This window comes from Littorina saxatilis, linkage group LG13, assembly GCF_037325665.1.
Source record: "Littorina saxatilis isolate snail1 linkage group LG13, US_GU_Lsax_2.0, whole genome shotgun sequence".
Lineage (NCBI taxonomy): Eukaryota > Metazoa > Mollusca > Gastropoda > Littorinimorpha > Littorinidae > Littorina > Littorina saxatilis.
Window position 1 is genome coordinate 21,195,417 of NC_090257.1, and position 15,000 is coordinate 21,210,416.

General features: G+C 41.4%; 1 protein-coding gene across 1 annotated transcript; it reads left to right on the forward strand.

Moving 5' to 3' along the window:
* Positions 1-1,177: 1,177 nt before the first annotated feature.
* LOC138983841 (CD40 ligand-like) lies at positions 1,178-13,187 on the forward strand. Its single transcript, XM_070357180.1, has 6 exons — positions 1,178-1,283; positions 7,107-7,146; positions 7,823-7,998; positions 8,287-8,323; positions 9,569-9,703; positions 9,899-13,187. The coding sequence occupies exons 3-6, from the start codon at positions 7,849-7,851 to the stop codon at positions 10,309-10,311; spliced, it is 735 nt and encodes a 244-aa protein (XP_070213281.1). The 5' UTR covers positions 1,178-1,283; positions 7,107-7,146; positions 7,823-7,848; the 3' UTR covers positions 10,312-13,187.
* The last annotated feature ends 1,813 nt before the right edge of the window (positions 13,188-15,000 follow it).

Here is a 15,000-nt window from a genome sequence, read left to right on the forward strand (position 1 = left end):
CGCATATTCTTGAGAATGGAATGCATTTTGATAGTTTGAAAACGAAAGCAGCTTTTGCGAGAACTTGTTGGAGAGCATTCAAGTAGTTTTCCTTTGACATTTTCAAAGAGAGGAGATTTTATGACTTTCACTGATAAGAACATGTACATAATTATAGCCTCCCACAGAGATATAGCGGTGTGTTTGTGTGTGTGTGTGTTTGTGTGTTTGCCTGTGTGTGTGTGTGTGAGCGCGTGTGTGTGTGTGTGTGTGTGTGTGTGTGTGTGTGAGCGTGTGTGTGTGTGTGTGTGGGTGTGTGTGTGTGTGTGTGTGTGTGTGTGTGTGTGTATGTGTGTGCTTGCGTGCGTGCTTGTTAGTAGTTCCAACCAACCAACCAACTAATCGACTCATATTTAAACTGACTGTATACAACGACAACAACGCCTGTCACAGCACCTCAAAGGTTCTTCAAGGAACGCCAGTATTCAACAATGCAAAGTCAATCGTATAGCTATCGATCAGTTTTTGAGGAACAGAGATTCGATCAGCCAACTGTAGACACATACATAAATTTGCTTCGCTCTGTACACACTATACCGGGTTCATTTCAATGCATTCAGTACGTCTTTCTATCGCCACCTACATCACCACCACCCCACCCCCTCCATCCCCCCACCCCCAGAGAGAGAGAAAGAGAGAGCGAGAGCGAGAGAGAGGGGGGAGGGGGTATGGTTGAGGTAAGATAAAAAAAAATATATAAAAAAGATTCGCGGCTCATGTAGGTTGAGGTAAGAAGGAAGCTTTATGCTAAGTGTTCTACAATTTCGGGAAATGTCCTTGTACCTGTCCTGGCGTGTCTCTTCATAATGATATATTCCTACTTCCCTGAACTGTAGTTGTGTACCTTGACTAGACTGCGCGCTTTTAATTATAACGCGAGGGCATTCATTATTTTTTCCAGCCCACAACCCCAAAGGACACTAAATAATGCAAATCCAAAAAATAATTAAATAATTCAATTATTATTAAATATTAAATAATGCATTGGGTCACGTACGTACGCTGTTTGCCAGAACAAGTACTCCTGTATATAATTATTTATTGACATCACGTGACCACGCGGTCTACTTTCGGTTCTGAGTCTAGTCACAGCTGGTGGCATTTTTTTATATCAGTGGCGGGCACCTTGGTAGCAGGCAGTAGTGGGGCGTCGGGGATGGAAGGAACAACATCGGTACACTGATTCTATTATCTGCTCGTCTGGGCTTTGGAGCGAAAGGCAGATTGCTGAAATCAGTGTGAGTGTAAGCGTTGTTTTCTTTCTGTTTTCGGCGTGTAGTCTTTTGCATAATTAGCTGTGTTGGATTTTGGGCTTTGTTGAAGCTGTCGAGCTATCGATTATTTCGTTGTGCAACTGCTTTTGGTGTGATCTCAGTGCATAGCTACGAAAGAAAGGAGAGGAGAGAACCGTTCATGATCAGCGTGCATTTGATCATTTATGTGCATGATCATAACAACAGATGATACATTTTTAGTGCATAATCATAACAACAGATGATACATTTTTAGTGCATAATCATAACAACAGAAGATACATTGTTAGTGCATAATCATAACAACAAATGATACAAATATTTTAAGTGCATAATTATGACAACAAACGATACATTCTATGTGCATAATCAAAACAACAAATCATTGTAAGCCAGTGCATAATCATAGCAACAGATGATACATTTTATGTGCATAATCATAACAGCAGACGGTACATTTTATGTGCATAATCATAACAACAAACGATACATTTTAAGTGCATAATGAAAACAACAAATTATACATTGCAAGTGCATAATCATAACAACAGATAATGCATTTTAAGCGCATAATCATAACAACAGATGGTGCCTTTTAAGTGCATAATCATAACAACAAATGATACATTTTAAAGTGACTAATCATAACAACAGATGGTGCATTTTAAGTGCATAATCATAACAACAAATGATACATTTTAAGTACATAATCATAACAACACATTATACATTTTAAGTGCATAATCATAACAACAAATGCAATCGTCGGAAAACAGCGACGCTACTTATTTTTGCATTTATAAACATTCGAATGCATACACAGATTATGCACACAACCGATGCACACGCGCGAACGTGCATTCTTGATGGCAGATGCACACGCACAGCTGGCAATAACAGAGCTGAAATGCATACGATTAACCTTCATAAGAACTTAGCCGTACCCCCTGCACCGTGAAAAGAATGCGTACAACCGCTCAGCTGTTTAGGCCTCTACCAAACACGTTACGTAAACAGTGCCAAGGTTGCAGTAGCTCCGATTGTAAAACGAGTTGTCACGAGAGATCTTTGAAGGCGATAGTGAACACTCTGACGCCTTTGACCTTGATGTCACGTCAGGAAGTGGTTTCCTTTCTTTACAAATCCGCATAAAAGTTAAGTTAAAATTATTCAAAACCAGACCAAAATCTATTCAACATCATTTTATTACTATTGGTAATATAATTTATTTCAGTAGATATTGCCAGCAAGTTTCCCAAGAGAGAGAGAGAGAGAGAGAGAGAGAGAGAGAGAGAGAGAGAGAGAGACAGAGAGACAGAGAGACAGAGAGACAGAGAGACAGAGAGACAGAGACAGAGACAGAGACAACGAGACAGAGAGAGAGTTATTTGAAAAAAAGAAAGAAGCTCTCATGGTATCTATTGCATTAACTCTGAAACGAAAGGAGACGTTACTCGTCTTCAAATCAAGACTTGATACCGAATCTACTGTCTTGACGTCGGCAAATTGAGCGCAAGTCTATAATCGTTCGGGCGAAGCAACCCTTCCAAGTTCAAGTTCAAGTTTTATTAGTCTATAACCCATGGGGGCATTTTGAACAATAAATACAATCAATACAATCATGATAATATGCTAATATAGTAAATAAATGAAGGGAATTTTTTTTTATGAAAAGCTGTTACAAATTCTATTAATAAGTCCAAAATATTCTTTGGCAATTTCTTTATCTTAGTAGCAAACAACTGTTTAAATTTAAGTGCATTAGGTTTTTTCCAATAGTAAGGTGGTAACAACTCAGCTCTTTCTTCTTTGAAAAAATCACAGACAAATAAATGATGAAATTCATCACCTATGTCTTGTGATACACATTTGGTGCAAATTCTTTCTGACCTCGGGATATTAAGATAACGTTCTTTCTGTACAGGCAAATTGTTGTTTAATGTTCTAAACTTCATCATTGAAACACATTGCTTACGTCTTCCCTTGATCGGGTTCATATGCTTACGTATAGGCCTACTGCTCGATATTCAGGTCTAAACCATTAATGTCAGATTCTGAGATTCAAACTGAAATCTTGATCTTTGCCATTCAGGGAAGATCTCTACTTTCTGTTCAACACAATGTCATAATTATGTGCACTTCGTTGTTTCCACTCCACTGCCCTGCACAGCCTTGAGCGGTGAAGCGATTCTAAAAGCACTCTTGTGTACAGCTGCATGACTTAGAGTTATTAAGAATGTTACCAAAACATCTTTTCTTCTATAACTTTTTGAAGGAGCTACTCGGAACGTGACCCGCTGGGCAATACAAAGCGAGCGAATCACGCGAAGACAACGACCGGAGGCGATTGTTCCGCATCACTGATACAGCAAACTGTCAAGCAGCATACTCAGCAATGGTGTTTCAATTTAAACCGCACATTTACATGATAGATAATATATATTATCATCAAGCGTTTGAGTGCATGGTAAGGGGGGGGGGGGGGGGGGGGGAAGAAGGGGGCACACATCCACACGCATTTGTTTCAGCGCACCGCGTGACATCGCTAGACGCGTGAAGATTTTCTAAATGGTCGCTAGGCTATGTTTGTCCTGGTCCGATTCGCGGAGAATCTTCCCGCTTTTCAAACCAGCCAATCAGACACAACCGTTCCGACACCTGTTCCGCCCCAACCCGGCCCCCCCCCCCTTCATTTCATAACACCTTGGCAATGGAGGTGTCAGCACTGGGTGGCCGAGTGGTAACGCACTTGCGCTCGGAAGCGAGAGGTTGCGAGTTCGACCCTGGGTCAGGGCGTTAGCAATTTTCTCCCCCCTTTCCTAACCTAGGTGGTGGGTTCAAGTTTAGTCTTTCGGGTGAGACGAAAAACCGAGGTCCCTTCGTGTACACTCCATTAGGGTGTGCACGTTAAAGATCCCACGATTGACAAAAGGGTCTTTCCTGGCAAAATTGTATAGGCATAGATAAAAAAAAAAGTCCACCAAAATACCCGTGTGACTTGGAATAATAGGCCGTGAAAAGTAGGATATGCGCCGAAATGGCTGCGATCTGCTGGTCGATGTGAATGCGTGATGTATTGTGTAAAAAATTCCATCTCACACGGCATAAATAGATCCCTGCGCCTTGAGTCCGAGTCTGGAGATACGCGCGCGATATAAGACTTCATATAATAAAGCACATCATCCCCTCCCTCTCCTCCATGTAATCTGAGCAACAGGACATAGGCTCGCGAGCACACAAACACGCATGCACACTGACGCACGCACACACGCCGCACACACGCAAGACACACATACACACACACACACACGCACGCACGCATACGCACGCATGCACACACACACACACACACACGCACGCACACGCACGCACGCACGCACCCACGCACACACACACATACACACACACACTCACACACATACACACACACACACACACACACACACACACACACACACTCTCTGTATCTGACTTCCCTATTTGATTGGCTGTTGTGACGTGGTTTTCTCGTCTGCGTGCATGTTTGAAAGCCGTCAGCGTCAGTATTGTCCTGTATAATACCACAACGTGATATCTGAATATATCACGAACAAACAGACAGCAGTCTGTGCTTAATTCACTATATACCTTATGCAAACTAAAGAAAGAAGATAAAAGATTTCCCGTCCCCATTCATGTAGCAGCAACGCATCGGCACGAGCAGTTTTTGTTGTGTATGAGAACAAGGAAGAAGGAAGGAATACGTACAATTCGGGCCCTGTGCAGGTGACCCAAAGAAACTTAGATCGCTAGATTGCCAACTGTGTGCGCCAAATTCAAATGAAATACGGATACAGGAAGCTTTCAAAATGGGTTTGAAGGCAGACGGGACGTGGACAGAATAGACAGCTAGAGAATGGATGGAAAATAGCTTGAACGGCAAAGAGAAGTATGGCTAGACTTTCATTGCAAAGGTAATACTATTCATATTCTGCCCCCCCTCCCTCCCGTGTCTGTTCGTTGCTCCTGCACCCCCCACCCCCCATATAAAGCCAACAGGTAAACACATTATAAAACAGTTCCTGGTAACAATTACGGAACCGAAAACAGACACGACAGATCATCTCCGGTTTTTACGGGGTTTTTAGTCGCTAGCTTAGCTTGTATCAAGTTTCTTTGTGTGGGCACAGGAGATCCATGACGCTAAGTTCTAATGTCCATGGAAATCCTCCACACCATCACATTTTATTTTATTTTATTTATTTTATGCAGCTTGTTATCGCGCGCATATTTCAACATACGGATTCAAGGCGCAGGGATTTATTTATGCCGTATGAGATGGATTTTTTTTTACATCTGCCAGCAGATCGCAGCCATTTCGGCGCATATATCCTACTTTTCACGGCCTATTATTCCAAGTCACACGGGTATTTTGGTGGACATTTTTATCTATGCCTATACAATTTTGCCAGGAAAGACCCTTTTGTCAATCGTGGGATTTTTAACGTGCACACCCCAATGTAGTGTACACGAAGCGGAGCGGACCAGGCATGTTAAACTGTACGAAGGGGGAGAAGAAGAAATAAGATACAGAAATGGAAGCGATATGCTGTAGTTGGCAGGCGATGGGAAGAGTGAACACACGTTAGTTCTCCAGGTAAGGTAAAAGAGAAGAAGAAAACAAATAGGAAAGAAGACTAAAATCGCAACAAGAAAAACAAGTCGCGTAAGGCGAAAATACAATATTTAGTCAAGTAGCTGTCGAACTCACAGAATGAAACTGAACGCAATGCCATTTTTCAGCAAGACCGTATACTCGTAGCATCGTCAGTCCACCGCTCATGGCAAAGGCAGTGAAATTGACAAGAAGAGCGGGGTAGTAGTTGCGCTAAGAAGGATAGCACGCTTTTCTGTACCTCTCTTTGTTTTAACTTTCTGAGCGTGTTTTTAATCCAAACATATCATATCTATATGTTTTTGGAATCAGGAACCGACAAGGAATAAGATGAAAGTGTTTTTAAATTGATTTGGACAATTTAATTTTGATAATAATTTTTATATATTTAATTTTCAGAGCTTGTTTTTAATCCGAATATAACATATTTATATGTTTTTGGAATCAGCAAATGATGGAGAATAAGATAAACGTAAATTTGGATCGTTTTATAAATTTTTATTTTTTTTTACAATTTTCAGATTTTTAATGACCAAAGTCATTAATTAATTTTTAAGCCACCAAGCTGAAATGCAATACCGAAGTCCGGGCTTCGTCGAAAATTACTTGACCAAAATTTCAACCAATTTGGTTGAAAAATGAGGGCGTGACAGTGCCGCCTCAACTTTCACGAAAAGCCGGATATGACGTCATCAAAGACATTTATCAAAAAAATGAAAAAAACGTACGGGGATTTCATACCCAGGAACTCTCATGTCAAATTTCATAAAGATCGGTCCAGTAGTTTAGTCTGAATCGCTCTACACACACACACACACACAGACACACACACGCACATACACCACGACCCTCGTTTCGATTCCCCCTCGATGTTAAAATATTTAGTCAAAACTTGACTAAATATAAAAACAAAGGATCGTTTTACATGTTTGAGAGCCAATATGTTCCTTTCTTTCAAAAGCCGGTAAGCGATTCTAAAATAGAATCATTGGTCTCTAGCTCTTTCTGTTGTAAGAGTATGCTCCATTATCGTCTTTTTTCGGCCATCGCTCTCGCGCGAAATCTGCGCCTTATATTCTTGTCGGTTCATATATTATATTCGTGTTTTCTTGCGCGTCTTGTATTTTTGTCTTTACAAGCAAAACGGTTTCTATTTGCAGGTTCCCCTGACCCTCAGCATTGGCCGTTTTGCATCCAGTAGTAAGTTTCCAACGTTCACATAAGACGAACAACCCGAACTCTGCCTGTCCTCTATCTGCTGTTTTCAGAATCGTTCGTCAACATTGTTGTTATTTCGAGACAAGACTTGAACTAAACTGTTGATGTCGAGTACTTAAACAAAGAAAGTTTTGTGTCCAGCAATTTGAATTAATTAAAAACTGCCACTAAAAACATTACGATACGCTACACGGATTTACACTCATTTTGAAACTGAAGTGATATTTATTTTTGAGTCAGCCATCACATCAGCACTATCAGCCTGGATAGCTAATTCAAATGTAGGTGCAACGTTTCTCATTTGAACTTTCTCTCGCTCTTTTTCTTTTCGCGCTCATTCCATACACTAGAACTGACTTTTGTATCAAAATGGCAAACACCCAACGATCAAGGTTTATTTCTGAATGCTCCACTAGTTCTTCCGACAGTTACTGTCTGGACGTTTCTGGGGACCGGGATTACGAAGAAGTTCACAGGGGGTCCGACGAAGTTCTGATCCAACAGAAACCCTCCCACACAACCAAGGCACACAACTCTTCCAGCAGCAAGATTGCAGTGTGCGCCCTTGTTCTGAGTATCGTCTGCTTTCTCGTAATTCTTTCCTGCGGCGGTTTTGTGGGGTATGCCTACGTTTTCAACAGCCCTTTTGGTCTCCCAGCAGCGTCCAAGAATGAAGAAGTGTGCATGCCCTGTGACCAGATCAGCCCAAACCCTCTGGAAGAAGCTGAGTCGCCAAACCTACAGCAGTTGGAAATTGAAGACGGTGCACTTGATGGGGAGTCCAAAATCTGCTGTGCCCGCACGCCTGCCCAGTATGCTGCTCTCTTCAAGCTGGTAAGCGAAAAAAAAACACACCCAACAACCCCCAAAACAAAAAACAAAAAAAACACACAAACAAACACAAAAAAAGATGTTGCAAAAGCATTCACAAGCTTCAAAGTGTATAAATAGCAAAATCATGTGAAAGATCAAAATTGTGGAAATGGACAAATTCAATAAACAGTTTGCATTCGTGTTCTAACCTTGTAGTGCTCAACCCTCGTCTCGAGATCTTTTTTTTAATTAAACAAATATTATTTCTGTTGCTTTATTTGTATGCTTATTATGTATGTTTATGTGCAGATTCTGAAAAGACAAGAAGAGGTCAAAAAGTTAGCTGGTGAGTATGAACTCCTTTCGTTGGCGCTCTGTTTTTCTAAATCATTTCATGAAACTGTTGGTTGTCTTGACTGCCATGTAACTAGCTTCTCACTCTACCCACATTTCGTATAACAAAACAGACACTGTAGACAGTCCTTTGCGTAGAAAATAGTGATTTTATAGACAGCAGACTACGGACAAGAAAGCGCATTTAAAGGCTTTTCCGTGTAAACGACTCGACTCACCATCTCTGATCTTGCCAGACTTTTACATGGAATAAGACCATCCCTTTGACACATACCGCACACTAACATTCTTGGTGCTTTCAGTTCAGTGTGGGAATTTGTTGATGAATTAATGTCTTGATAGAAACCCGTAGCAATCTGTGAAATATAACCATCAACAAAAGTATCATTCTGCACATGACGCAGTTAAGATGTTTATTTTCAGTATGTTTCCAAGTGGAGGGCTGTTTTTTTCCATGTAAAAGCATGGCCAGCTCGATGATGATGTTTTCACGGGAAGGGATGTGCCTTTAAGAAGCAGGCTACTTCTCTTACACTCGATTTTTACACCCCCGGTTTTGGGGTGTGTATAGGATTCGGTCGATGTGTTTGTTTGTTTGTGTGTTTGTGTTCGCATATAGATCTCAAGAATGAACGGACCGATCGTCACCAAACTTGGTGAACAGGTTCTATACATTCCTGAGACGGTCCTTACAAAAATTGGGACCAGTCAAACACACGGTTAGGGAGTTATTGGTGGATTAAGATTCTACAAGGACTTATAGAGGGACATATTAATGGTCAAAGGGAAATAACCTTCTCAGTTGGTGGCAGTGAGAATGGTAAGGACGGGGGTGTTTTTCCTACCTCGGAGGAATTTCTTGTTTCGAGCGCTCTCCAGTCTACCCACCTGAAAATGGGTACCGGACTCTATTATTTCAGGGACGGGGAAGGCAAAGGCAGCGCGGGAGAGGAGATGGGGAACGCCCTCATAGACCTGGCCCTAGATAAGTTCAGATCTCCAACATCTCTCTCCCCGACGATCAAATATGGTTATGGGAATACCTTAACATCACCTACACTGAAAACTGAAGTACGAGAGCACACATGGTAAATAGTAAATAGCGTTTACACTGTGTGCTACTTTTTTTTGGGTAGAATATTATTGTATCTCACACAGTGTTCACACCTGGTTACAAACAGTGTGTTCAAAAGTGGAATACTTCAGTTAAGAGTGAACCTGCTTCTCTTTCGTGCAGATGTCTTGGGTTCTCGCGGAAAGGACGTTGATGGAGAGTTTGGTGAAGGTGGCGATGGGTCGTCTGTCGGCTCACCGGCAGTGAGCGCCGTATCCGCTCACCTGCTCACCAAACCCACGGCGCCACAGTTCACTGGTGAGTGTGTCTTCATGACTCAAATCCAATAACAGATAGACTGCCAACATTAAACAAATCGGAATAAAAACAAGAACGGTAAGTTGTTGGAACTATTTGACAAAACAAAACGTTTGCGATAACGTTCAAACTGAATTTTCAATAATGTTGACAAAAACTGAAAAATGTCATCTGAATGTTGCATGACCTTGACAGACGAGGAAGGCAACGTGCTGCAGCAGTGGAAGTCACCGTCAGAGAGCCCCGTGTCTCACGTGCGACAAGGCCTCAAGTTTCACGACAGCAAGATCTACGTGCAGAGCGCGGGCCTCTACTTTGTTTACTGCCAGATCCTCTACAACCGCGCCACCGGGGACCACCACGACTACCCGGCATTGGCCAGCAACTATGTCAAGCGCCACAGCGTCCTGTACCCGGCTTCCTCGGGTATCCTCCTGAAAGCCAGACACACCCGAATGAGTGGGGAGAACGACAGGCACAGTAGCTACGTTGGAGGGCTGTTCTTTTTGCACGCTGGTGACCAGCTGTTTGTTCAGGTGGCTGTTCCTGAGCTCGTCTCACATGATGATAAGGCCAGCTTCTTCGGCCTCTTCAAGGTTGGAAATTGAGGGTTTAGGCAGAAGAAGTAGGTTGAAAAATAATAGGGTTTTGCGTCTATCCTGGCTATTTTAGATCACCAAAAATTCAGCCGCCAGCCGAGAAGCCTTTTCATTCCGAAGATAGCAGTCAGTTTAGGCATGTCAAGGTTTTAAGAGATCTGTCCAAGGTAGTACATGCAAAAAACCGAAATTTACCTTGAAAACGGAAACTTAAAAGCATGGCCAGTACTTTTCGCTATTCTGTCCAAATTGTACGTGAGTGTATTTTTCTGTTGTAAAAATACCAAAGCTTCTTGGTAATAAGAATAGCATTTTCGCAATATGAGTTTATGGCCATCCAATATGGATGCGTAATTTTCCGGCCAGTAAAATAGTCATTGGCAGCTTACAGCTTTGGCTGTTTTAATCCGGATAAACGTGCCAAACGAGGTTGAAACATTTTCGTAATAGGACTACTTTCTCGTTTTTCAAGACAGTTGGAAACTAGTAAGCAGATATCTATCCTAAAAAACAATCCCGAATACTTAGTACGTTTTTGGGACGTATTAATTTGGGCACAAGAGGTGGCAGTTCTAATTCCAAGGAGTTCGATACTGCTAGAATCAGCTTTTAAAAGCCCTTTTCGAGACTATCACAGAATTTGGGTACCAAGCTCAGTGTCAGACAGAAACGGGCCAACCCAACAACATAAATGCATTGGTACGAGCCTTACACGAAGATGTAGACAGGGGTTATGCGAGCAAGGAGTGGCTCATTAACCGTCAAATTCTGGTTTCTGCAATTTCGTTTTGCGACAAAGAAAGAGGAGAGCGATGCTCTGCCAAACCTGGATCTGGATCGGGATCCCCACTGGATGTCGTTCGTGGGATTTACATCACAGGAGAGCATAATAGAGTCTGGAAATGTTGTCAGAGATGTCCATATCATCTGACTCTATGTCATTTGATCAGCTGATCAATTGATCAGGATTTGATACGACTCTCCGGTCGCAGTGCTCTTTTCTCAAACACAGAGCATGCAGGAGCTGTATCCTGTTTGTAGCATTACATTTCAAGATCGAATTAATTAAACGTGGAAAGATCACTCAAAAACCGGACCACCGCAAAACGTGTATGGTACTTCATCTTGCACAAAGCGCTCCAAAGCTGAACTACCACAATTTTGTACCATATGTGACCGTCCACCACGGAATGAGTCGCATGTCACCTTTGCACGATTTTCATATTTTTACATTTTTCTAAAGAGTTTTTTTATGCTCTGTCCAGGGGTGAAAACCGTTTTAGAAAAGAGCGAAAACTGTTTGAGTTATAAGCCTGTGACTAAAGGTGACTGTTACCAGACACTCCCCGGACTTTTATTAAGTCTAGCGCAGAACCGCGCGAGGTGACATGCGACTCATTTCGTGGTGGAGGGTCACATATTATGTATTGCATATTACATGATCCTGCATAAAAAAAAACCACTTTAAACTTAACTACATACACACACACATTATTGCCACATTGTGTAGTACATATTTTGTTAATAATATAAGGTAAGAAATTAACCGTCTATTCAAATATGCTCAGTGTAAGGCGTCAAATATCTCACACTCTCTTATCGGTAATTGAAACGAAATTATACTTTTAATTACTCGTATATTTTGGACGGAGACTGCTTTTTGATATGCTCATAGCAACTTACTATTATCCATTATTACAAAGAATGTTTTGCGTGGAGTAAGTGTGACGCATTCAAGTCCTTGTTTGCAGCTATGGTTAGATACCAAAATTTCCAGTAGAAATTTAAGCTGTACATTATATCTTATTAGCAGGCATACGACAATGTACGTGTTATATTCGGTGGCTGTGTACGTCTCGGGACTTGGAAACATGAATACACGCATGCAGGAAAAAGAAGAAAAAAAGGGTTGCGCCGTACTGTATGGCAGCTCGCTTTCCTCAGAGAGACGGCAACCCGAATTAAGACGATGGTAACCTCACAGGACAATATAAAATCTTATCCTTATCCTTTTCCTTATCATTAGCAAGAATACGACAATATAATCAGAACAGATACGGTTTATCTTTTTTTTCTGCTCAAGGATCCTACAATTTACATTCAAATGTTAAAGATACATGCTATAACATTTCTGGGCTCTCATAGTAGGAATATGTTATTAACTGTTATCATGATCGTGACGATTCAGTTGTTATTTGGTCTTCGTTGGTTGTGCACAGGAAATGGTGGTGGTAGTTGTGGTGGTGGTGACTGTAGCATCTGCTGTTTGGGCTAACGTGCACCCAAACCAAGTTCGATAACCATGTATTAGAGTTAAAGACCAACATCGGTGCGCGGCAGATTTAGCTCTAGTTTCTCGTGCTGGTGTCACGATTTCATCTTTCGCCTGTGTACATATTTCCCCCTCGACATATACTCAAGACTGAAATGTTGTTTCCTGGTAAAATTAAGAAGTGAAATTATTGATGGACGAAAAGCATGTCAGTTTCTTGCATGTGAAGAAAATTGGTGGTAAAATTTTATAGATTTCACCCCCAAAATCGAATTCTTCGAAAACGTGTACTGAGTGGTTACGTCCCTTGAGTAAGAAGGAAAACATTTTAGGATAAATCAAATTTCTAAGTTAAATAAAACAAATTGGTTAGACAAATTTGGCTCCATGAATGTAAGGTACACAAGGTCGCTCATCAGTACTATCGAAGGGTGTTTTTTTGTTCAGTGTAGAGTTTATACTAGATCAACGAGGCCGAGAAGCGAAATATCAACACGGCGAAAGATGAAAACGTCACACCGGCAACGCTAAATTTAGCTCTGTTGCCTTCTACTATAACAAGGCTTGGTCTCCTTGAGACGGATGTTCGGCTTTAATGAGATTCAAGGGGGGGAGGGGGGTGGGGGTGGGGGGGTGGGGGGTACAGCAGGGAGGGAGGAGGGGTTGGAAAATGACGAAGAGATGGAGTAGGGATGGGTTTGCACAGAAGACGCACAACGTTAACATTTGTTTTGATAAATGAGTGTAATTTGTCTGGAGTGTATTTTGCCCGGAGTGTATTTTGCCTGGAATGTATTTTGGTCATGATTGATTGTCTACGCTGTTATTCGCAGCCGGTGTTTTCTTTGACTTGGTACTCCCAAAGGGCATGTTGATGACACACGATAGGAGGGGACTGGGAGGAGGGGGGGAGTGCAAGTCGTCCTGGTAATAATACAGAACACTGTTTCCTGTCTGTGCGAGCTTCAGGGACGGTCTTGGTCGAGTTGGGAGAGGGGGGGGGGGGGGTGTGCAGGATGGAAATAGGGTGGGGAACAGAAAGAGAAATTGTTCTTTGATTTTTGCTTTAGCATCTTGGTTGTATGAATTTTGTTTCATTGTCGCTCAAAAACATCGATTGGCATGTACATGAATATGAAAAGGGGCGTGACACAGAACGGTGGTTGTGTAGTTCGGTTTTATGTAAAAGTCTCTGTGAGTCGTTTTCCCAGAGACAACGCCAGGATTGTGTGTCATAGCTATTGACACGGGACAGTTGGTCAGTGTGCGTCAAAAATCAACTGGAATATGGCATAATAAAATCAGCAGGGACTGGTGGACTGTTGACATTTCACGACGTTTTCGAAATTTCCTTTTTGTTTCATTTCTTATAGCTGTTTGCCATGTCTTGGTTGGTTTGGGCGCTGTGATATTTTTCCCGCAACAATGCTACAAAGCTTTTATATTTTCCTTGTCTTGTTTTACTTTGTTATGGTGTATTTCAGTTACCGATGTTATTGCCAGTATAAAGTTTGTTACACTATATGAGCTACTTAGTGATTACGAACCTGTCAGTTCTGTGGTGTTAGAGTGGTGTTTTTTCTGCTTGTTATCATAGTGGCTGTGGTGAAGATGTTGAAGTTGTTCTTACAGACTAGTTACAGCCTGCTTACATACTAGTTAGGGTTGGGTTCCTGAATCGAACGGGGAATCTTGCAGATCCCATGATGAAGTTATACGTCATCGTCTCTCGCGAGTTTCAACTCTGATTTTTTTCGACTACTTTTATTTTTGTACATTCTTTTATTTTACCCATTATTATTTCGGTAGGTTTTCTTGTTGGGATTGGCCAGTTTTTGGTAGAGGGTTTAAGGAGTGTTTTATTGTCGGGAAAGATAAGCACCTTTTCATTACACTTAAACTGTCATCGCAAATGATATAATGTTTGAATTGAACATTCATATGAACCCGCATATAGTTATTGACGCATACAAAATGAAGTATTACGTAAATTTTTGAGTAGTATAATATTCAGTCCTTAATCTACTACTAAAATATGAATACTGAATATTAAAGAAATATAATACTTAAGTGTTACATTTTGTGTTATCGCCTACACATTCATATAATCTAGGAAGAAGCTTTTAAGAACTTGTTTCTTGGTCACCAAGTTCACAAAGTTCAACCTTTTGTATCTTATACAGCAGCACAATGCGCAGTTGTTCCCCTTTGTTGTTCCGTTACCAGTCTTATATTTGTTGATATATATATGTCAAGTTCAATTTTTTGATCGACGTGTCCAGATACTAGTTTTGTCACAGAAAATGTCAAACTTGGACGTTTTCATCACAAGAGCTTGTATGGAGATGCCGAGTAGCTATAGGTCCAGTCGATCTAAGTATCTTTCCGTAAAACCATGTACTCTAAATAGCCTATATATAGCGCTT